This window comes from Erythrolamprus reginae, chromosome 11 (genome assembly GCF_031021105.1).
Source record: "Erythrolamprus reginae isolate rEryReg1 chromosome 11, rEryReg1.hap1, whole genome shotgun sequence".
Classification (NCBI taxonomy): domain Eukaryota; kingdom Metazoa; phylum Chordata; class Lepidosauria; order Squamata; family Dipsadidae; genus Erythrolamprus; species Erythrolamprus reginae.
In genome coordinates this window covers 1,668,923-1,691,905 of record NC_091960.1, presented here as the reverse complement: position 1 = coordinate 1,691,905, position 22,983 = coordinate 1,668,923, and the positions used below count along the sequence as shown (strand labels likewise).

General features: G+C 49.2%; 1 protein-coding gene across 2 annotated transcripts; it reads left to right on the top strand.

Annotated features, from left to right (window-relative positions):
* The first annotated feature begins 1,775 nt into the window (after nt 1-1,775).
* Nucleotides 1,776-22,649, top strand: HIF3A (hypoxia inducible factor 3 subunit alpha). Of its 2 annotated transcripts, XM_070764490.1 has the most exons (15): nt 1,776-1,925; nt 4,681-4,871; nt 6,002-6,147; nt 8,360-8,444; nt 9,860-9,969; nt 10,899-11,113; nt 12,172-12,278; nt 12,789-12,936; nt 15,232-15,392; nt 15,497-15,729; nt 16,846-16,941; nt 17,562-17,944; nt 19,042-19,153; nt 19,249-19,354; nt 20,997-22,649. In XM_070764490.1, exons 1-15 carry the CDS (start codon nt 1,792-1,794, stop codon nt 21,146-21,148), a joined length of 2,379 nt encoding a protein of 792 aa, XP_070620591.1. In that variant the 5' UTR covers nt 1,776-1,791; the 3' UTR covers nt 21,149-22,649. The 2 variants fall into 2 exon arrangements, with proteins under 2 accessions (XP_070620591.1, XP_070620590.1); XM_070764489.1 differs by lacking the exon at nt 20,997-22,649 and having other exon boundaries at nt 19,249-20,290.
* Nucleotides 22,650-22,983: the final 334 nt, after the last annotated feature.

The following is a 22,983-nucleotide window of genomic DNA, read 5'->3' as shown; positions in this document are numbered from 1 at the left end:
ATGTGGCTATGGGAATCATTGGTTAAGTGAGTTTGGCTCCAGTTTATGACCGCGTGAATCACTGCGGCTGTTAAATTAGGAACACGGTTGTTAAGTGAATCCGACTTCTCCATTGACTCGGCTTGTTCAGAAAGCTGACCACATGAGACTGCAACCGTCATAAATATGAGTTGTTTGCTAAGCGTCTGAATTTTGCTCATGTTGTAAGTGTGAAAAATAGCCAACAGTCACTTTTCCCCGTGCCGTTGGAACTTCAAATGGTCACTAAATGAGCTGTTGTAAGTCAAGGACTGTATGTGTTGTACAATTGAATGGTCATAAGTCAGAGGTCTCGGGATTATGCACGATATGAAGCAACGTTTGCTCCTGAGTTCATCGAACTGCCACCGTTGTTAAGTGAATCTGGCTCCCCCCCCCCTTTGACTTTTCTGGCCAGAAGGTCACAACGTGGAATCGCACAACCCTGGGACACTGCAAACATCATAAATATGAGTCGGTTGCCAATTAAATGAATGTTGATGGGATCTATCATAGATCCTAACTTTCAAAAACTGTCCTGTCACATTTTCCCCTGCTGTGGTCACTTTGAACAGTCACTAAACAAAATGTTGTAAGTTGAGGACCATCTGTATATATGTGCTTGTGATGCTCAGAATTTGAGCATCCCAAACAAAACTTTTTTTAATGTGAAATGGATGGTCCACCAGTGTTGCTTCCTAAGTGGACAGTTGGATTTCACAGACGTTTGGTTTACGTGGAGTTATATTGTGTTGTTTAAGTGCTCCATTTATTTTTTTTGAGCAGTGTATATTACTTTTGTATCAGAACTTAAGCCTCTAACAAAGGCATATTGGGATCCTGCTGGTCCTTATTCCCTGCAGCCTGTTTATATTGTCCAAGCAAAACTTCTTACTTCCAAACAATGTCGTCTGGTGGGCCCCAGGGGAAGAGCCTTCTCTGTGGCAGCCCCGGCCCTCTGGAATCAACTCCCCCCCGGATATTAGAACTGCTCCCACCCTCCTTGTCTTCCGTAAACTACTTAAGACCCACCTATACCGCCAGGCATGGGGGATCTGAGACACCTTTCCCCCAGGCTTATTATAATTTATGTTTGGTATGTATGTGCTGTTTGGTTTTTAATTATGATAGGGTTTTTAGGGTTTTTTTAAATACTATTAGATTTGTGCCAGTATAATATTGTTTTTATCGTTGTTGTGAGCCGCCCCGAGTCTTCGGAGAGGGGCGGCATACAAATCTAATAAATTATTATTATTATTATTATTATTATTATTATTATTATTGTGATGATGATGATGATGATGATGATGATGATGATGGGACCGGAGGCTCAGACATGCAATGAAAGGTTGAAGGAACTGGGCATGGCTGGTCTAGGGAGGAGAAGGCCCACTCATAACATGGAGCAAACTTACCCAACTGTCTGGCTGGACCACAGAAATTTGCAGTCGTAAGTCGAGGACTCATTGCAGCCAGGTGTTGCCTGTTTGTGGCTCCCGCATAAAGCACACCTGTTCGCAGGTTGGCACAGGAGGCTGGCACGAAGCCAACCCCACTTGGTGCCAGCCCGGCTGGCCTGATGACCCCGCGGGTTGAGGTTGGCGGCCGGCCATGCAGCTTCGGTGACCCTTCTGGTCCAGGGAGGCAGGGAAAGATAACCACTGTGCCACATGGCCCCGTTGTTGCCTCCTTTCCGCAAAACAGCGGGCGCAGGTTGGTGGGCAGAGTGCCAGGGCAGAGAAACGGAACAGCCTGTACCCAAGAGAGGGAGGGATGGTGGAAACAGGCCGTGGGAGGATGAGGAAGTACAAAGTCCGCCCGGGTCTGCTCGGGAGGCCCAGGAGAAGTCAGAGGAGGTCGGGGATGTGGTGGCGCTGGAAGCGGCTGAGGGGCAGGAGATGGTGCAGGTAAGGGGCCATCCTGGTGCTGAGGTGGAGCCTTCTGGTACATGGGAGACTCCTACGTTCCTTGCCTTATAGGGTGTTTCTGGTCGAGAGGAGGCATCTCTTGAAGATCTTGATTGGCCAAGTGTGATAGGACGCACAAGGAATCTGTCTCTGGGCCCATCAGCAGAGGGCTTCCCAGCTGGTTCGAGGGTCTTCCTAGAAGATCTCCATGCAGCTTCTCAGTCATTCAGGTCATGATTGTCCCAAAAATGTTCTTTTCGAGAACTGAAGAAGCTTCTTCAAAATGTCCTTAGAAGGAAAAACCAAGAAAAAGCCTCTTGAAAAAGCACCTTTAGGGACTTCCTAGAAGATGTGAGCTTTGGTGGACTTCCAAAACTTGCTCGAGTCATTTCTAGGTCCTAGGGTTCTCCAGTACTGTATACCCAACCGTTTGGGGCAGAAGTAAGCTGGAAACTTTTTTAAAAAGAGAAAACTTTGTGAAATTCTTAGAGGTTCGTAGAGTTTTGAGCTTTTGTTGAGGTCTCCCTCTTGACCCAACGGTGGTGGGAACTTTGTCCTTTCACCCCAAGCGGTCCAGAGTCCTACGGGATTGGGAGGCATGTAAATCAAATGAATTAAATTTCTGGTGTTTTGTGACGGTTGAGAGGGTCGGTGGTCGCTGGTATTTTTCGGCCCGCTAGAAGACCTGAGTTGACTCAGGAGGGTGGAGATCACTCCAAAGGTTTGAACCTCAAGAAGAAACGTAGGAGGAGAAAGAGGAACCCCAGGGAAGCTGAAAAACAGGCCATCTAGGATATACATCTAGGAAAAGGAGAAATATGGGTCCAGGAATCAGTGGGACTTTGAAGAAGAAGAATGTCAATGCGAGGATTGACGGCCGGGAGTGTAAAAAACATTAGAGTATTACGAAGATTTGATGGGAGAGGAATGTTAATTTAACCTTAATTCGGAAAATGGAGAGCGACGGGACATGTTGTCGTGAAGGCCATTAATTCGAGGAAAGTTCCTCTTTTTCAACCGTCGGGTGGCCTTCCCCTATTGCTCGCTTCTGCTTCTCCTTCGAGGGGAATTCCACCAAAAGACGACGAGCTGGGGAGGGTTGCCTCTTAGCGCACCCCTTGTGTCGGTTCTTGTGTGTTTCGGAAACAACGTTGTGGGGTTGTGACGTTGGTTGGCCGAGCTGGGCGGGGGGGTTGGCTTTGCCGGCAGTCCTTCACTTACAACAGTTCATAGAAACCTAGAAGATTGATGGCAGAAGAAGACCTCCTGGTCCATCTAGTCTGCCCTTATACTATTTCCTGTATTTGATCTTAGGATGCATTTATGTTTATCCCAGGCATGTTTCAATTCAGCTACTGTGGGTTTACCAACCACGTCTGCTGGAAGTTTGTTCCAAGCATCTACTACTCTTTCAGTCAAATAATATTTTCTCACATTGCTTCTGATCTTTCCCCCAACTAACTTCAGATTGTGTCCCCTTGTTCTTGTGTTCACTTTCCTATTAAAACCACTTCCCTCCTGAACCTTATTTAACCCTTTAACATATTTAAATGTTTCGATCGTCTTCCCCCCCCCCCCCCCCCCCCTTTACCTTCTGTCCTCCCAACCAGTGTTTCCCAACCTTGGCAACTTGAAGATATTTGGACTTCATCTCCCAGAATTCCCCAGCCAGCGAATGCTACCAAGGTTGGGAAACACTGCTCCAGACTCTACAGATGGAGTTCATGAAGTCTTTCCTGATAAGTTTTATGCTTAAGACCTTCCACCATTCTTGTAGCCGGTCTATGGACCCGTTCAGTTTTATCCATCTCTTTTTGTAGGTGAGGTCTCCAGAACTAGACACAGTATTATTCCAAATGGGGTCTCACCAGCGCTGTATACAGTGGGATCGCAATTTAGTGATCTGTGCAAAAGAGAAAAGGAGAGAAAAAAAGAGGGGACTTGGACAAATTCGCTTAGAAAGAGAACTTAAGGAAAGAACGGATAATTTCATACGCTGATTTATATCTGTATTCTGTTTTTGCTTTTCGGTATTTCTTGTGAGACGAGACATGGAGGTAGAAGGGGGAAAAAAGCAGAATTTGAAATGCTCATTTATTTATTTGTTTATTTGATTTTTATCCTGCCTTCATGACTGGATCTTAGACCAGTGAGCATACAGAAGCTTCCTTTGTTCTGTTGTCCCCATCACAACAACCCTGGGAGGTGGATTGGGCTGGGGCAAGGGACAGGCCCAGAGTCACCCAGCTCACTTTCTGGGTCCAGAACTCACCACCTCCTAATGGGTCTAGAACTCACCAACTCCTGGTGGTTGGCCCCCGGCTGGTTTTCTTGATAAAAGCTAGAACTCACTGTCTCCTAGTGGTTGGCTCAAAGTCTGCCAGCCACCTTTCGTGCCTAAGGAGGGACTCCATTACAAAGCCTTTTGGTTTCTAGGCCAGCACCTTAACCACTAGGCCAACCTGCCTCTCACCAAACCTACAGTCACCTAATGCAGTGTTTCCCAACCTTGGGCACTTGAAGATATTTGGACTTCAACTCCCAGAATTCCCCAGCCAGCGAATGCTGGCTGGGAAATTCTGGGAGTTGAAGTCCAGATATCTTCAAGTGGCCAAGGTTGGGAAACACTGACCTAATGAACTTCCTGCCTGAGTGGAGACTCGAACCCAGATCTCTCTGCTTCTCATTGGTGTGTCCCCCCATGAATCTGCCTGTTCTCACTCACCGGTGACCGTCTCCTTGTTCCCCCTCTCAGGTCCACCACCGAAATCCGGAAGGAGAAATCGCGAGACGCGGCGCGATGCCGGCGCAGCAAGGAGACGGAGGTGTTCTACCAGCTGGCCCACACCCTGCCCTTCGCCCGGGGGGTGAGTGCCCACTTGGACAAGGCCTCCATCATGCGGCTGACCATCAGCTACTTACGGATGCATAAGCTGCTGAATTCAGGTAAGCGTTTCCTTGCGGGAGACCTTCGCAAAAACTGCGGAAGACCCCCAAACAGATGTTCTCAGAGTGGGAAAGGGACCTTGGAGGTCTTGTAGTCTAGTCCAGGTGGTCTCCAACCCTGGCAACTACAAGACTTGTGGACTTCAACTCCCAGAGTTCCTCAGCCAGCAATTCTAGGAGTTTTAAGTCCACAAGTCTTAAAATTGCTAAGGTTGGCCGAGGAATTCTGGGAGTTGAGGTCCACAAGTCTTAAAGATGCCAAGGTTCTAGTCCTGCTGCCTTTTTTGCTAACCTTTTCAGCCAAAACCTTCCTAAAACACAGTTATTTAACCCACAGGATGCTGCAAACAGTCATAAATATGGACTCATTGCCAAGCATCAAAATTCTAGTCTTATGAGAGGGTGGGCCATCAGAAGTTGGGACCCAGGGTTGAATTATTCCCTTAGAACTTCGTATAATCACTAAATGACCAGTCGTAAGTTGAGGGCGACCTGTGGTGACTCTTGCGTACTTTTACTTTTTCCCATTCAGCCCCCTCCCGTGACTTTTTTTGACCCCTCCTCACTCCACTTCTGACCTCTGTATCTTGTAACTTTGGTATGAGAAATCACTCCGCTACCAGTTTGGGTTGGTTCATCCAAACCAGTAATAAAAATGCTACAGGTTTGCTTGAACTGGTAGTAAAAAAAAAATGCTTTAAAAAAGTTTTTAAACTTTTTGACATTATTTTGTTAACGTTTATGTATATATCTCCATTAGACAGAAATGGGGATGTAAATATCTGAAATGTGTGTTTTTGTGTTTGTCTTTTATGTGTGTACGTTTTAAATTAAAAAAATAAAAATAAAAAGTTTTTTAAAAGGTCCAGAAAATCAGCTGAGTGACCATCGGAACTTTTAAAAAACTTTTTTTTCAGCATTTTTTAAACTACCCGTTCTGGTAGTATAAATTTTTTTTTTTAAATGTTTTGTTAAATTTTTTTTTTTAAGTTGGCCACGCCCACCCAGTCCCATGACTTGCCCACCAAGCCCACAGAACCAGTAGGGACATTTTAAAAAAAAATTCCACCCCTGCCTGCTCTGAATCCCTCCTTGCCTGAAAGCAATGTCTCCGCGCTCTCTTGCCCCAGGAGAATGGCGAGACCAAGTCAAAGCAGAAGAGCAGGTGGACTCTTACTACCTGAAGGCCCTGGATGGCTTCCTGATGGTGCTGACCGAGGAAGGGGACATGATCTACCTCTCTGAGAATGTCAACAAGCACCTGGGGCTCAGCCAGGTAAGGGCTCGCACAGGTGGGAGGGTTTAACCAAAGATGAGCCGGTCCGGACAACGGTTAAGGCGCCAGGTGAGAAAGTGAGGGTCTGGGAGTTCTAGTCCCGCCTTTAGATGGCTGGGTGACTTTGGGCCGATCACCAGGAGACTGTGAGTTCTAGTCCTGCCTTAGTCCAGAAGGAGTTGGGCGGTCTATAAATTAAATTAATGATGATGATGATTGAAAAAAAGTAAATTTAATAAATTGAATTTAATACATTAAATAAATTTTATTAATTTTGAATAATAATGGGGTGGCGCAGCAGGTAGAGTGCTATACTGCAAGCCAATGAAGCTGACTGTAGATCTGTAGGTCAGCGGTTCAAATCTCATCACCGGCTCAAGGTTGATTAAGCCTTCCATCCTTCCGAGGGGGGTCAAATGAGGACCCGGATTGTGGGGGCAATAGGCTGGCTCTGTTAAAAAGTGCTGTTGCTGACATGTTGTAAGACACCCTGAGTCTAAGGAGGCGGGCGGCATAAAAATGGAATGAATGAATGAATGAATGAATGAATGAATGAATGAACAAACAAATAAATAAATAATAAATAATGACAGATACACACTACATAAAACACAGTGCACAGTGATGCATGCTCCCACCACTCATGATTATGATGATGGTAATTGTGATATGAAATCCAGCATGTAAATTTCGTTTGCTGTGTATTACTGGGTTTTTTTTTGTGTGTGAGTAAAGTGATAATAATAATAATTTATTTTATTTATTTATTTATTTTGTCCAATACACAATGAGGGTTTTAGTGGGTATATATCTATATACACATAGTAAAATACATGATGAAGATTATAGAGGAGATACTCATAGTAAAATATATCTAAGAAATAATAGAAAAGAAGGTATAGGTATAGGAATAGAACATATCAATGAAAGAATAGAAGAAGAGATATAGGAATAGAAGAAAGGTATAGGAGATATAGGAGAGCAATAGGACAAGGGACAGAAGGCACTCTAGTGCACTTGTACTCGCCCCTTACTGACCTCTTAGGAATCGGGAGAGGTCAACCGTGGATAATCTAAGGGTAAAGTGTTGGGGGTTTGGGGAGGACACTATAATCTGGCTGTCATTCTTATTCAGCCCAACCTACCTCCCAAGGTGGTTGTTGTGGAGAAAGGAGGGGGAAGGTGCGTTGGACATGTCCATCACCTGCTTGAGTTATTTGTAAAAATAAATAAAGGCGGAATAGAAACAAATAAATAAAAATAAAACGGAGCCATTCTTATGGATGCTGTCTTCTAGAAGCAATTTTTTTCTCCCGGTGGTGGTGGGGGGAAGTTAAGAGAAAGCATCTCTCTCATCAGTCTTTGGGGGGGCCTCCCCCTGCTGGCATTTTCTATTCAAATTTCAGAGAGCTGGGCTTCGGGAATTCCTCTCCCGCCCCCTGATTTTTGAATGGATCTTTTTGTTCTTCGGGTTTAAGCTTCAGTTTGATTTTGGAGAGACGGATCCGGGCTGGGGAATAAATTTCAGAAGGGGTTTTACGTACATTCCAGCCCCCCTCCCCCTGGGAATGAATTGCATGCCCCTTTTTATTATTATTTATTATTATTATTATTATTAATAGATTTATACGGTGCCCTTCTCCTCGTGGGTCTTTTTGCTTGAAATCTACTCTTGCCTCCAATGCCTCGGGCTTCCCCCCCCCCTGCAAAACTCCCTGATTTATCTATTGTTTCCCCTCTCTCCAACTTTTCCTCCTCTCGTCAATGAAATTGCATTCCTGATTTTGCTGGGTGAATGGGGGGGGGGGGGGACGCTTATATTTTTGCAAAAAACAGATATGCCCGTAATGTGGTCTTTCATCCTCTGCAGGAAACCCTCCCCCCCTCACTCAAAGCAAACTTTTGCAAGTTTTTACTCCCCCCCCAAAAAAAAGTTGCACTAATTTTTATTTTATTTTTTAAAGATATTTCTTCTCCCAAAATATTTTCCTTCCCAATCTGGAATCTGATTGAAAAGTTCCGAATGTGGCAGAGAGGGGAGGGGGAGGAGTAGAGGGCTTTCTGATTGGCTGCCTCCGGGGACCCACGCCCATCCGTTGGCACTTGGCCACTGTGGGCACATGAGCCAGCACATGGGGGGTGGGGGGCTTCCGGGCCCGGCTTCTCCCCTCCCTTCTGCCTCCTGATGTGCCTCCTGGGCTTCTTTCCGTAGCTGGAGCTGATTGGCCACAGCGTGTTCGATTTCATCCACCCGTGTGACCAGGAGGAGCTGCAGGACGTGCTGAGCCCCAGGCAGGGTGAGTCTCCCCACGTCCTCCTCTTCGGAGTAGGGCTGGGGGATCGCTGGAAGGTCCCCTTTCCTCCAGCACTGGGCAGGCTGGAATTCTGCCCTGGTGCATTCGAGTGGCAGGCTGTTGCTTAAGCTTCTCTAGCAGCAGCTCTTCTCTTCTTTCTCCTTCTTCTCTTCCTTTCCTTCTCCTCCTTCTTGTCATTCTTCTCTTCTTTTTTCTTTCTTTCTCCTTCCCCTCTGCCTCCTCCTCTTCCTCCTCCTTTCTCTTTCTTCGATTCTTCCTTTTCCTTCTCCTCCTCTCCTGTTCTTTCTCCTTCTCCTGCCCCTTTCCCTTTTTCTCCTTCTCCTCCAATTCTTTCTCCTTCTCTTCCTTTCCTTCTCCCCTTCTCCTTTTCTTACTTTTCCTTCTTCTTTTCTTCCTTTTTCATTCTTCCTTTCTTTCTCCTTCTCCCACTCTGCCTCCTTCCCTTTATCCTGCCTCTTTCCCTTTTCCTCCTCTTCCAATTCTTTCTCCTTCTTCTCTCCCTCCTTCCCTCTCTCCCTCTTTTCCTTCCTTCTTTCCTTTCTCCCCTCCTCCCTTCCCTCCCTCCCTCTGTTGCCTCTTTGTCTCTGTGACATTTCCCAGTGCAACTTCCCCTCTTTTCACAGTGAAACAAAACCAAAGAGCCTTTGATCGCGTCCATTCTCCTTACACTTCTGGGTCCCCGAAAGCCAGGATCTAGGACAGTGGGGTTGAACCTTTTTTGGTTCACTTGCCAAAAGGGTGGTGTGTGGCTGTGCTGGCACACATGTGCACCCCCACCCTACCCCAGCGCTGCTCCCTGCTCATGTGCACAGGCCTTTCTGAGGCCAGGTAGGTGAAAAACAATGCCCCAATGGGCAAACCGAAATTTTGGGAAAACACACCTCTGGTTTGCCCATGTGCAGTTTTTTGCACTCCGGAGGGTTCCAGGAAGCTTCCTGAAGCCCCAGTGTGTGAAAAACAGCACAGTGGACAAACCGGACATTTGGAAAAGTGCACTTCCGGTTTGCCCATTGTGCTGTTTTCTGCACTCCGGGCCTTCAGGAAGCCTCCTGGAACCTTCCAGAGTGCAAAAAACAGCAGACAGGAAGTGAGCTTTCTCGAACTTCCGGTTTGTCCGTTGGGGGATTTTTTTTGGCCTCTGGGCTTCAGGGGATCTTCTCTGAAACATCTGGAGGACGCAAAGGGCTTTCCTAAGGCCGAGAATCAGCTGACCAGCGCACATATGCGCACCGGAGCTAAGACATGGCAAAGTCTCACGTGCCCTTCGATATGGCGTGCCACAGGTCCACCCTCACGGATCCTAGGGCCCAAACCTCCCTCTCCCTCCTTCCATTGGCTCCCTCCACGCCCCTCCCCCCAATATATCCTGATCATCATTCGATCCCGGCTCCCCCCAGGTTTCTCCAAGAAGGCGGAAATGAAGACGGAGCGGAACTTCTCCTTGCGCATGAAGAGCACGCTCACCACCAGGGGGCGCACCGTCAACCTCAAGTCTGCTACCTGGAAAGTGAGCCATTCCCTGGAGGGGGTTTTTTATTTGTTTTTGGGTGGGTGGGAGACAGAGGCAGATTTGGGCATCGGTGGTGGTGGTGGTGGTGGTGGAGGTGAGCTCCCCATTTCACCCCACCAGAAACAGCATTCTGGAGGAGAAGGGGTCAGACCGGGGTGGGGGTTGTGCTTTATAAAATTCCTTTCCCACTTCTAGGCCACCGCACCACTCTTATAACTTATTACAGTGGTCCCTCTACTTAAGAACTTAATTCGTTCCGTGACCTGGTTCTTAAGTTGAAAAGTTTGTAAGTAGAAGCCATTTTCCCCATAGGAATCAGTGTAAAAGCCAATAATGAGTGCAAAACCATTAGGAAGGAAATAAAAGCTCGGAATTTGGGTGGGAGGAGGAGGAGGGGGAGGAAGAGGAAGAGGAGGACAGTCGCTGCCCAGAGCGAAGGGAGCGTTTCTTTTCTCTGGGCGCTGGCAGAGGTTTATTCCCTCTCCAAGCGCCCAGAGAAAGGAAAATGCTTTGTTTGCTCTGGGCTGCCAAAGCCTCCTTAAGCACCACCGAAAGGCTCCTCTGGCAGCCCAGATGGCCAGGATTAAAGGGGGAATGGCAGGAAACTGGCCGGGCCTTCGTGCCGCTCTCAAATTTCCTGGGAAATTTTTCCAAGCTTGGGTTCTTAAGTAGAAAGTGGTTCTTAAGAAGAGGCAAAAAAATCTTGAACACCCGGTTCTTATCTAGAAAAGTTCTTAAGTCGAGGCGTTCTTAGGTAGAGGTCCCACTGTATATATGATATTATTTCTTCCATTTATTCGCCAGCGGTCTCGCCACGAAACCTCTCCGGGTGGTGTTTTAGGGGAGGGGGAGTCCCCCCCAGGGTTAAACAGGCACTGCTCCCACCCACCGGTCGTCCCCAACGTCTTCCGTTCGCTGCCTTCCAGGTGCTTCACTGCTCTGGGCACATGCGCTCCTATGCGCCTTCCAAGCCGGCCAGCGGGAAGGAAGGGGAAGGCGGCTTTGTGGAGCCCCCGCTTCGGTGCCTGGTGCTCATCTGCGAGGCCATCCCGCACCCGGCCAATATCGAGACCCCGCTGGACAGCGGCACCTTCCTCAGCCGCCACACGATGGACATGAAGTTCACCTACTGCGACGACAGGTGAGTGGGAGACCCCTGGCCGCCCTCCTCTGCGTCCCCCCTCCAGGCAGCTGGGGAGAGCGCCACTCAGGGCAGCCCCTGAGATTCTGTCGGGGGAGGATGGGCCCCTCGGCCCTGGCTGGGACGCGGTGCCAACCCTGGTGTGTAGGATGAACGTGGCTGATGAGCAGACAGGGCCAAATCCACAGGTAAAAATCCCCAAATCTCTCTCCCGTCTCTCTGTCTCTCTCCCTCCTTCCCTCAGAAATTTAGACCAGGTGAATTATTTCATCTTTCCTTTATGTTTCATTCTTTTTCTTTCTTTCTTTCTTTCTTTCTTTCTTTCTTTCTTTCTTTCTTTCTCTCTCTCTCTTTCTTTCTTTCTCCCCTCCCCCTCTTTATCTCACAATTCTCTCTCTCCCCCCCCCTTTATCGATGTATCTCTCTCCTTCTCTCTCCCTCCCTCTTCTGTCTGTCTGTCTGTCTATTTATTTGACTTCTGTGCCACCCAATCCTGAAAGACTCAGGGCGGCTTACAATAATAGTATAAATACAAATATAAATAGATACAAAACAATAAAAAAGAAGTCGAACATTATCTAGGACTAAAACATTATCTATCTGTCTGTCTATCTATCCATTCACTAATCCATCCATCCATCATCTATCTCCTGTATCTATCTATCTATCTATCTATCTATCTATCTATCTATCTATCTATCTATCTATCTATCTATCTATCATCTATCTATCTATCTATCATCTATCTATCTATCTATCTATCATCTATCTATCATCTATCTATCTATCATCTATATCATCTATCTATCTATCATCTATCTATCTATCATCTATCTATCATCTATCTATCATCTATCTATCTATCATCTATCTATCTATCCTATCTTCTATCTGTCCATCCGTCCATCCATTCTTCCTTCTATCCATCCATTCTGGGAATTCTGGGAGTTGAAGTCCACGAGTCTTAAAACGGCCACAGTTGGCCACCCCTGCTCTAGAGTTTAACTCGGCCAGAACCCTATTCCCTGCTGAGTGTCCGATCTCTCCTCCTGGGCCAGGATTGTCGAGATGGCCGGCTACACCTCCGAGAGCTTGCTTGGCTGCTCCCTCTACGAATACATCCACGCCTTGGATTCGGATTCCGTCAGCAAGAGCATCAACACCCGTAAGTCCAGCGTGTTTATTTAAAAAAAAATATTTTTCAAATTTATAAGCCGCCCTTTTCCTAGTGGACGCAAGGCGGCTTACAGCAGTAAAATAGTAACAAAGATTAAAATACTCCGATGCATAGGATGAAAACAAGCAAAAAATAAAACCCAGTATACATAACATCCAGTCGTCCCTCATTCATACTGGCCGGAGTGAAAACTATCGCTCATGGCCCCCAGCATAAGTGTGTGGTGGGGGCGGTACGAATCTCTGGGGGGGGAGTTCGTTCCAGAGGACCAGGGCCATCACAGAGAAGGCCCTTGTTCTTGGCCCCGCCAAGGGAGGTCAGTGTGGGAGGGGTCTCGGGTGCCAGAAAGGGGCTTGAGGTCCAGCCACGCGTCACGTCCTCCCCGCGGGGCCGAACACGAAGCGAATCCTCTTCCGCCTCACCGTCTCTTCCCCGTCTCCCTGCTTATCCGTTTGTCTGTCTGTTCTAGACTGTCTGTCTTTCACTCCCTATTGGTAGTGCTGAGCAAGGGCCAAGCTGTGACCGGGCAGTACCGCTTCCTAGCCAGGAATGGTGGTTACATCTGGGTCCAGACCGAGGCCACCGTCATCTCCAGCAGCAAGAACTCCCAGCCCGAGAGCATCGTCTGCATTCACTTCGTCTTGAGGTCAGCCCCCACCCCCGGGAGGTCAAAAACGTCAAGATGGACGCCGTCCCTGAACCCCGCCCCTTGATTTACACGCGTTCCAATTCCCAAACCTCCTTGGCTGCCTCTGAAGCCCAGAGCCGAAAAGAACGTCTGAAATACAGGTAGTCCTCAACTTACGACCATAATCGGGCCATTGCTAAGTGAGGCTGTTGTTTAAATGAATTGCACCTCATTTGACAACCTTGCTAAGCAAGTCAGACTTACGACCATCAGGGTGTCCAGCAAACATGGAAATCAGGGAAACATCAGGGAATTATCAGGGAATTCATAAAAAAACTGAATAAATCGGGGGGGAAACCAAACTATATTAAAATGTTTAAAAGTCAGGGAAAAATCATGTTTAAAAAAACGGATCGCGCTGCCTGACCGAGTCAAGCAAAAATGATCATATCGCTTTTTCCAGGGCTGTTGTGATTTTGAACCGTCACTAAACGAATGGTTGAAAGTCAAGGACTACCTGTATGAAAATGAAAGGCAAAATATGCTAAGAACATTATACAGTGGTACCTCTACTTACGAATTTAACTCATTCCGTGACCAGGTTCTTAACCCTACCTCAAAGGGTTTGTAAGAGGAAGCACTTTTTCCCATAGGAATCAATGTAAAAGCAAATAATGCGTGTGATTGTTTCCTCCCAGGAGATTCCTAGAGAGGCCCCACGGAGGCTTCTCCCTGCCTTTTCCAGCCCTGTTTCCTCCCAGGAGATTCCTAGAGAGGCCCCACGGAGGCTTCTCCCTGCCTTTTCCGGCCCTGTTTCCTCCCAGGAGATTCCTAGAGAGGCCCCACAGATGTTTCTCCCCGCCTTTTCCGGCCCTGTTTCCTCCCAGGAGATTCCTAGAGAGGCCCCACGGAGGCTTCTCCCTGCCTTTTCCGGCCCTGTTTCCTCCCAGGAGATTCCTAGAGAGGCCCCACGGAGGCTTCTCCCTGCCTTTTCCGGCCCTGTTTCCTCCCAGGAGATTCCTAGAGAGGCCCCACAGATGTTTCTCCCCGCCTTTTCCGGCCTGTTTCCTCCCAGGAGATTGCTAGAGAGGCCCCACGGAGGCTTCTCCCTGCCTTTTCCGGCTCTGTTTCCTCCCAGGAGATTCCTAGAGAGGCCCCACGGAGGCTTCTCCCTGCCTTTTCCGGCCCTGTTTCCTCCCAGGAGATTCCTAGAGAGGCCCCACAGATGTTTCTCCCCGCCTTTTCCGGCCTGTTTCCTCCCAGGAGATTGCTAGAGAGGCCCCACGGAGGCTTCTCCCTGCCTTTTCCGGCTCTGTTTCCTCCCAGGAGATTCCTAGAGAGGCCCCACGGAGGCTTCTCCCTGCCTTTTCCGGCCCTGTTTCCTCCCAGGAGATTCCTAGAGAGGCCCCACAGAGGTTTCTCCCCGCCTTTTCCGGCCTGTTTCCTCCCAGGAGATTGCTAGAGAGGCCCCACGGAGGCTTCTCCCTGCCTTTTCCGGCCCTGTTTCCTCCCAGGAGATTCCTAGAGAGGCCCCACGGAGGCTTCTCCCTGCCTTTTCCGGCCCTGTTTCCTCCCAGGAGATTCCTAGAGAGGCCCCACAGATGTTTCTCCCCGCCTTTTCCGGCCTGTTTCCTCCCAGGAGATTGCTAGAGAGGCCCCACGGAGGCTTCTCCCTGCCTTTTCCGGCTCTGTTTCCTCCCAGGAGATTCCTAGAGAGGCCCCACGGAGGCTTCTCCTTGCCTTTTCCGGCCCTGTTTCCTCCCAGGAGATTCCTAGAGAGGCCCCACAGAGGTTTCTCCCCGCCTTTTCCGGCCTGTTTCCTCCCAGGAGATTGCTAGAGAGGCCCCACGGAGGCTTCTCCCTGCCTTTTCCGGCTCTGTTTCCTCCCAGGAGATTCCTAGAGAGGCCCCACAGAGGTTTCTCCCCGCCTTTTCCGGCCTGTTTCCTCCCAGGAGATTGTTAGAGAGGCCCCATAGAGACTTCTCCCTGTCTTTTCTGGTTAGAATTTCAGAGGCTCGGGTTTGTAAGTGGAAAATTCTTCTTGAGAAGAGGCAAAAAAATCTTGAACACCCGGTTCTTATCTAGAAAAGTTCGTAAGTAGAGGCGTTTGAAGGTAGAGGTACCACTCTGTGCTCATATGGGGCCATTCCAACCACTGCCAGCAGAGGGCGGCATTGTGCCCAGCGCTTTAGATAGAGTCATAGAGTTTTCCAAACTGGAACTTTCAGACAGGTGGAGTTCAACTCCCAGAATCCCCCTTTCTGAGCTGGCCTACCTCAAAGGGTTCCACGTTGTCCCCATTTCTTCCCGCAGCCAGGTGGAAGAGAACGGCCTGGTCCTGTCCCTGGAGCAAACGGAGCGCCAAGGGGAGCATCGCCGGCTGCCCCCACCCTGCCTCGAAGGGCTGGACTCCGATAGCGCTTTGGAAGAGATGGACCCCAACGGGGGAGACACGATCATCAACCTCAGCTTTGGTGAGGAAGGAGGGCGTGGAGGGGGGGGGAATTGTTGGGGGGAGGAGATGCCAGCTTCCCCCTCCCCTAACTGAACCCCCCCTACAACACTTCTGCTCCCCCAGAGCTTCGGGGTCCCAAAATCCTGGCCTTCCTGCGCCCAGCCAACATCAGTGAGGAGGAACTGCAGCTGGATCCCAAACGCTTCTGCAGCCCGGATCTCCAGAAATTGCTGGGTCCAATCTTTGACCCGCCCGGGACCCAGAACTCGGCAGCGGGCACCGGGCGGGCAAAACCTCCTGCCCCAGTTCTCAAGACGGCTCCACTTGTGAAGAAAGTGTCGGGAAGTCTCAATCTAGTAAGGGAACCTGGAGGGGGGCTCTCGGAGGCTGAGGGAGGGGGCCCAGGATTTATTCAATTGTCCGCCTATCTGTCCGTCTCTCTATCATCTCTCTATCTTATCTATTTGTCTGTCTGGCCAGCCAGCCAAATCTGTTGGTTTCTATTTATCCATCCATATCTCTCTGTCTGTCTCTGTCTGTCTGTCTATCTATCCGTCTGTTTGTCTGTCTGTCTATCACCTAGCTATCATCTACCTATCCATCCATATCTCTCTGTATGTCTGTCTGTCTGTCTGTCTGTCTATCTATCTATCTATCTATCTATCTATCTATCTATCTATCTATCTATCTATTCTATTCTATCTCCTGTATCTATCTATCTATCTATCTATCTATCTATCTATCTATCTATCTATCTATCTATCTAATTATCTATCTATCCATTTTCTATCAATCAATCTATCTCTCTTTATCTATCTCTCTTTATTTATTTATTTATTTATCTATCTATCCATTTTCTGTCTATCTATCCTGTCTGTCTGTCTGTCTATCTATCTATCATCTATCATCTATCTATCCATATCTGTCTTGTGTGCCTCTCTCTCCCTCATCTATCTCTATCTCTGTCTATCCTCTCCATCCATCCATCTGTCTATCCATCCATTTCTCTATCCCTCTATTCATTTATCTGTCTGGTTAAAAGGATCTAGGAGAGAAGAGGCCAGAGCCATACACACTTCTGCCCTCTCTCTCTGTTGATCACCATGTGGTGACTTTTCCCTGTCTGCAATGGCCTTCCCTTGATGTCTCTGGGGGGTGAGGAAGGAAGAGGGCAGGGGTGAAAATCCAGCAGGTTCTGACCGGTTCTGGAGAACCGGTAGTGGAAGTTTTGAGTAGTTGAGAGGGCTGCAAATGCCACCTCTGTCTGGTCCAGTGGGGAGAGAATGGGGGTCTTGCGGTATCCTTCCCTTACCACACACACCACGCCCCCCACCTTCCACACAACTGGTAGTAAAAAGAATTGTGGATTTTCCCCCTGGAAAGAGGCCCTGTCTGGGACAGGCGTTGGCACCAAGGCGATGGGTCATTCCAGCCGTCCGGTTCACTTCCTTTCTCCCTTCCTCTCCCTGAAGACGGAGCTGCCCGAAGAGTTGATCCTCGACATGGAGAACGTCCAGAAGCTCTTTGCATCCAACAAGGAGGAGCAGAGCGTGGAGATGGCGCTGCAGGTGGGGCTCTTGGGGGCTCAGGTGGGACGCGAAGGCCGGAGGGCTTCTCAGGTCCATCTACAGGGAGTTCTCAACTGACAACAGTTCAGTGACCGTTCGTCATTGCAAGGGCACTGGGAAAAAGCGACTTGGCATCGTTTTCCACACCTTTCCCAACGTCTGGGTTTTTAGAAGTTTGCAGAAGGCAAGGAGGGTGGGGCGGTCCTGATCTCCGAGGGAGGTTGATTCCAGAGGGTTGGGGCTGCCGCAGAGAAGGCTCTTCCCCTGGGTCCTATCAGACGGCATTGTATCGTTGACAGGACCCGAAGAAGGCCCACTCTGTGAGACCTAACCGGTCGCTGGGATTCGTGCGGCAGAAGGCGGTCCCGGAGATATTCTGGTCGGATGCCATGAAGGGCTTTATAGGTCATAACCAACACTTTGAATTGTGACCGGAAACTGATCGGCAACCAGTGTAGACTGCGGAGTGTTGGTGTGACATGGGCATTTTTAGGAAAGCCCATGATTGCTCTCGCAGCTGCATTCTGCACGATCTGAAGTTTCCGAACACTTTTCAAAGGTCGCCCCCTTAAACTAGACGTATCCAATAATTCCTGCAACCTCTCTGCTCCCTGTTGCAGGATTACGAAGGCCTGGACTTAGAGATGCTGGCTCCTTATATCTCCATGGATGACGATTTTCAGCTCAGCAGCACTGACCATCCGCCCTGGCTGACTGAGAAGCGAGGAGACCCGGCCGCAGGAGCCCGGCCTACCTCCCCCCCTCCAAGGCCTCGCTCTCGCAGTTTCCACGGCGTCTCCCCGCGCCCGCCGGAACAGGCTCCTCTTCCCCGCTGGGGCAGCGACAACAGTTTGAGCCAAGGCCGCCCCGTTGAGACCCCGCTGGCAAACTTGCCCTGTGGAGAAGGCCAGGTGGTGGAGATGGTGGCATCGGTCAAGATCCAGTCTGTGCAGGCCGGGACCGGTCTGAATGGCCAGAGGCCTCCGCTGGGCGGGAGGAAGAGGTCAGTCGTTGATTTTATTATTTATTTTATTTTATTAATTGGACTTATATGCTGCTCCTCTCCATGGACTTGTTATTTAGTTTATTTGTTTTTTAACTTAAAATAAATTTTTATTGAAATTCTTAAAACACATATCCAAAATACATACTTACATTAATGAAGCATAGAAAAAAGAAATACCGTATTTTTGGAGTCTGTGGAGAGGGGTGGCATACAAATCTAATTAATTAATAATAATAATAATAATAATAATAATAATAATAATAATAAGACGCACCTTACTTTTTGGAGAGGAAAATAGGGGAAAAATCTACCTACCTACCAGGAATTCATCTGGCTAGTGTCCTTAGTCTGGTCAGCTTCAGCACATTATTTTATCCCTTAGTTTGGGCTTTAAAAAAACTTTATTTGGGGAGCTTGCAAGCTGGTAAGATCTAGGAACGTCGTTAGCATCTTGTTAGGACTGGAAAGAAACTTATTTGGAGCAAGTTAGAGCAATGGAAAAACCATGGAAAGACTTTGGCCTTGGAAAACATTATTTGCAAAGAGTAACAATGAAAGAGCTTGCAAGCCGGTAAGAGCTGGGAACATTGTTAGCACCTGGTCAGGGCTGGAAAGAAACTTACTCAGAGCAAATTAGAGTGATTGGGGAAAAAACCCTGCAAAGACTTAGGGCTTGAAAAACATTCTTTGCAGGGAGAAACAATTGAAGGCCTGCAAGGTAAGAGCTGGGAAGATGGTTAGCACCTGGTCAGGGCTGGGGATGGGGAGGAATAAGCTACATTCAGAGGGGAGATAATGCAGATCTCTGGAGGCAGTTGGTTCCAAAGGGTCAGCATTAGGCATGGATCTGGATCATGGGGCACAGTGCCCCCCTTCCCAGTTTGAACCCCTGTTTGGCTAAAGCAGGGGTCTTCAAACTTGGGAACTTTAAGCCTTGTGGACTTCAACTCCCAGAATCCTCCATCCAGCTTTGATAGGTGATAGGAGGGACGAGCTCTGCTGGCTGGAGAATTCTGGGAGTTGAAGTCCACAAGTCTTAAAGTTCCCAAGTTTGAACCGCTGTTTGGCTAAAGTCTTCCTGCTCTCCCTAACAGGACCCGGGAGGTCAGCCTGGACGAAGAGAGGGACCTCTTCCTGGAGACCAGCCCCCCCAAGCGGGCTCATAACCACGAGGCTGAGACTTTCCTGATGCCCTCGCTGAGCCTGGTACGTCCCGAGGTGCCCCGTGCTTTGGGAAGGAGATTGGCCGGGATGTGCCCACGCAAAATCCCTTTGCCATAGACCCCCTTCTCTTCTGCCAGGGCTTCCTGCTCAGTGTGGAAGAGTGCCTGGACGCCCGGTCCGAGCGAGGCTGCGGGGGCACGGTGGCCCTGGGCAAGAAGCTGCTGGCCCTGGAGGAACCCATGGGTGAGTGCCCCTGGGGTCTGGGGTGGAGCAGCTGTGCGGACAAGGCTTGGCGGGGTCAGCCCAGAGCCCCCTCCCGTCCTGTCCCTTTGACCTGGCGGTCCATTTCTCACGGGTTGGACTCCCTGAGGGCAGCTTTGCGGTTGTGTAGATATTTCACAACCCAACTAGGTAATATTATCAGTGCTGGAAGGGTGTGGGGTTTGCAGATTGTCAGAGGGGGAGGAGAGGAAGAGGAGGGGGATGCAAAGGGGAGGGGGAGGAGGAAGAGGACTGTGGGGTCCTTGGTGGTTTTGCTGATGTTTCACCACCCAGCTAGATAACATCATCAGTGCTGGAAGGGGGTGGGGTTTGCCCTCTTTTGCCACTCACGAAAAGGCCAAGCCAGCAACTTTATTATGCGCTACCTATATCGCGCACAATAAAGTTGCACAATATCCCCATTGCCTTCCCTAGAAAACAACCAGATCAGTTCCCACAAGGCAGGCGGTCCTACTTACCGCCATACCAGTGCGACGCTCGTGTAGCTCATGCGCGCGTCGCATTCAAGCTGGATTTGGCTTCTGCGCATGTACAGGAAGCGAAATCTGGCCAGAGGATGCATAACCACATGAGACTTCGGCGATTGTTTTGGCTAAAAATCACCAAAAACTCCCTTGCACATGTCCTCTCGCGAGATTTTACTTCCTGCGCAAATCTCGCTTGGACATGCGCCCATCACCCGGACCTGCGCATGGCGCTCCATTTTCACCACCGTTACGCGGTGTGCTGCATACCAGGTAATTTAAGCGGAGTCAGGCTTATCCGCCTTGCAGCTGTATGAATAGAACAGAATAGAATTCTTTATTGGTCAAGTATGATTGGACACACAAGGGATTTGTCTTTGGTGCCGGTGCTCTCAGGGTATATAAAAGAAAAGAGACATTGGTCAAGAATCATGTGGTACAACACTTAATGATTGTCATAGGGGTCAAGTAAGCAATGAAGAAACAATCAATATTAATAAAAATCTTAGGATACAAGCAACAAGTTACAGCCATACAGTCCTAAGTGGGAGGAAAAGGACTTAGTAAAAAGTTTGACACTGTTGAGGGAATTATTTGTTTAGCAGAGTGAGGGCGTTTGGGGAAAAACTGTCCTTGTGTCTAGTTGTCTTGGTGTGCAGTGCTCTGTTGCGACCTTTGGAGGGTAGGAGTTGAAATAGTTAGAGTCCAGGATGCGAGGGGTCAGTAAATATTTTCCCCGCCCACTTTTTGACTCGTGCAGTATACGGGTCCTCAATGGAAGGCAGGTTGGCAGCCATTGTTTTTTCTGCAGTTCTGATTCTCCTCTGAAGTCTGTGTCGGTCTTGTTGGGTTGCAGCACCAAACCAGACAGTTACAGAGGTGCAGATGACAGACTCAGTGATTCCTCTGTAGAACCGGATCAGCAGCTCCTTGGGCAGCTTGAGCTTCCTGAGGATGCTAGGCTTGTTCCCCGCTTGATGCCTCCTCCTCCTCCTCCTCCCCCAGCTGGGATTTTCCCGATCGTCTAAAGACATGTTGACCCTAGCCAGAATTGAGGGGGGGGGTGTTTCCTCAAAGGAAGGGTCCCCACTCCTGATGACCCCTATCTCTCTCTCGCCCCCCGGCTCTCTGCCCCCCAGGCCTCTTAGGAGACATGCTGCCCTTCGTGGTGGACGGACCAGCACTCTCCCAGCTGGCCCTGTACGATGGCGAGGAGGAGGTCTCCGGGCGTGGCGGAGAGCACTTCCAGCTAGGGGAGGAACTCCTGGTGGAGCTGGACCAGGCCACCTGAAGTGGCGCCCTTGACCGCCCCCCACCGCACCTTCATCCCACACTCCTGCTCTGCAGATGGGACACAACGGAACCAAATCCAACCAAATGCCCCCTCGGGGAGGGGTCTCCTCCCAGCCCCTTCCCTTCCCCGTCCCCCCCTCCACTGGCGTTCTTAGGACTCTTCCTACCTCAACCCCGTCCACCCTTCCCCGGGCAGCCTCTCCCCTTCCGGAGATGGGTTTTTTTGGGGGGGAAGGTCTCTGCCACCCCCATTTGGTGCTTGCCCGCCTGAATGTTCTTGAACCAAGAGGAAGGGGGGGCCAGGAGCGGGACCGATTCATGGAGGGGGGTCTGCTCTCTTCGTTCCCCCCAAAGGAAGAGAAAGCACCACAGAGGGATCCTTTCCCCTAGGGACGAAAAAGAGGGGCGCAGCTCCCCCTTGAGAGGTTCGGAACCCACGGGGCTGCGCCTTCTCCTCTGTCCTCAGCTCTCTAGGACAGCATTCAGAAATTCGCCCAGGCTGTAAGGTCAGCCATTCCTGGGTCAAAGGGGGCTTCGAGGTCAAAAGCGAGGGAGGACCCTACTCTGCGAACAGGGTGAACATCCGCGTTAGCCTCTTGGACGACGCCTCGCCACGGCTCCCCCAAAACACTGATGGCGCCTCCCGCTGACCTCGAACTAAGCGAGGTCCTCCTGCTCCCGAGAGGTCATTTTTGGCCAGGTTAGAACACCTGTCCTGGCCTCTAGCCAGGTGATCTTTTCCCCTAAGGTGGCCAATGGAATAATCAGTCCCCAGAACCGAACGCTGGTGCTTCGGCCCGATCCGGGCCTCCTTAAACATCTCTCTCTCTCTCTCTGTTTACAAAAGGCGCTCAGTTCTGCCCACGTTCGGTACGGAGAAAACCAGGCAAGCTGGAAAGGAAACTTAGGAGCCCCCTCCCTGCCACCTATTCTCAAAAACAGCCCCCACCTTCCCTGATCAAGCAGCCGACAGGTGTGCTTGGAATGCAGGTAGCAGATCCGTGACTCGGCCAGCACATCTGGAAACAGCTGGATTGGGGAAGGCTGGCTAGCTTGGAAATTTTGAAGCCGGGCGTGGTGGGTAGGTGGAAAATTTGAATAGGAAACAACAACCAAAAAATTGTTTTTTAAACCCCAACATCCCATGAAACAATTTGAACCTGTTCAGTGGTCAAATCTTTCCAGAAAAATAGGGAGGGAAAATTGCAAAACCCTCAAAAGGGATTTGCCAAATCCTAAAACAAACGGGAAGAGAAATTTTCAGGAGCCTTAAAAGTACGGCCTAAAAAAATAAGACAATCTCCACGACAATCTTTTTTTGTCGTGAAGAGTAGAGCGGTCGCCCTCTGTTTTTTCCAACTTCGAGAGGGATGGCCGATCGCGAACATCTTCGATAACGGAAGGAAAAACAGCTGCTTTTCCATTAAGCGAGTTTTGAACCGGTGCTATGAAATGTTATCCGTTGTTAGAGAAATGACATTGTTGTCGATATATTTCAATCACTATTATTTTTTTTTTCTACTTTTAACGGAAGGGGAATCGAAATTTTCCCAACGGTGCTTTCTCCTTTCTTGTGTTTTTTTTTAAACACCTCGATCCCCGTCATGCTTTACTTCGAAGTAAGTTGCGCGAAAATCAGTGCGGCTCAGTTCAAAGTAACGATGTATAGCTGGCTTTTTTTTCCCCTCCAAAACTTGACTACTTTTAAGATTATGTGGACTCCCAACTCCCAGAATTCCCTAGCCAGCTGGGGAATTCCGGGAGTTCAAATCCACTCATCTCAAAAGCTTTGAAAAACCGTTGTGTAAGAAATGACATCCCAACTTTTTAAAA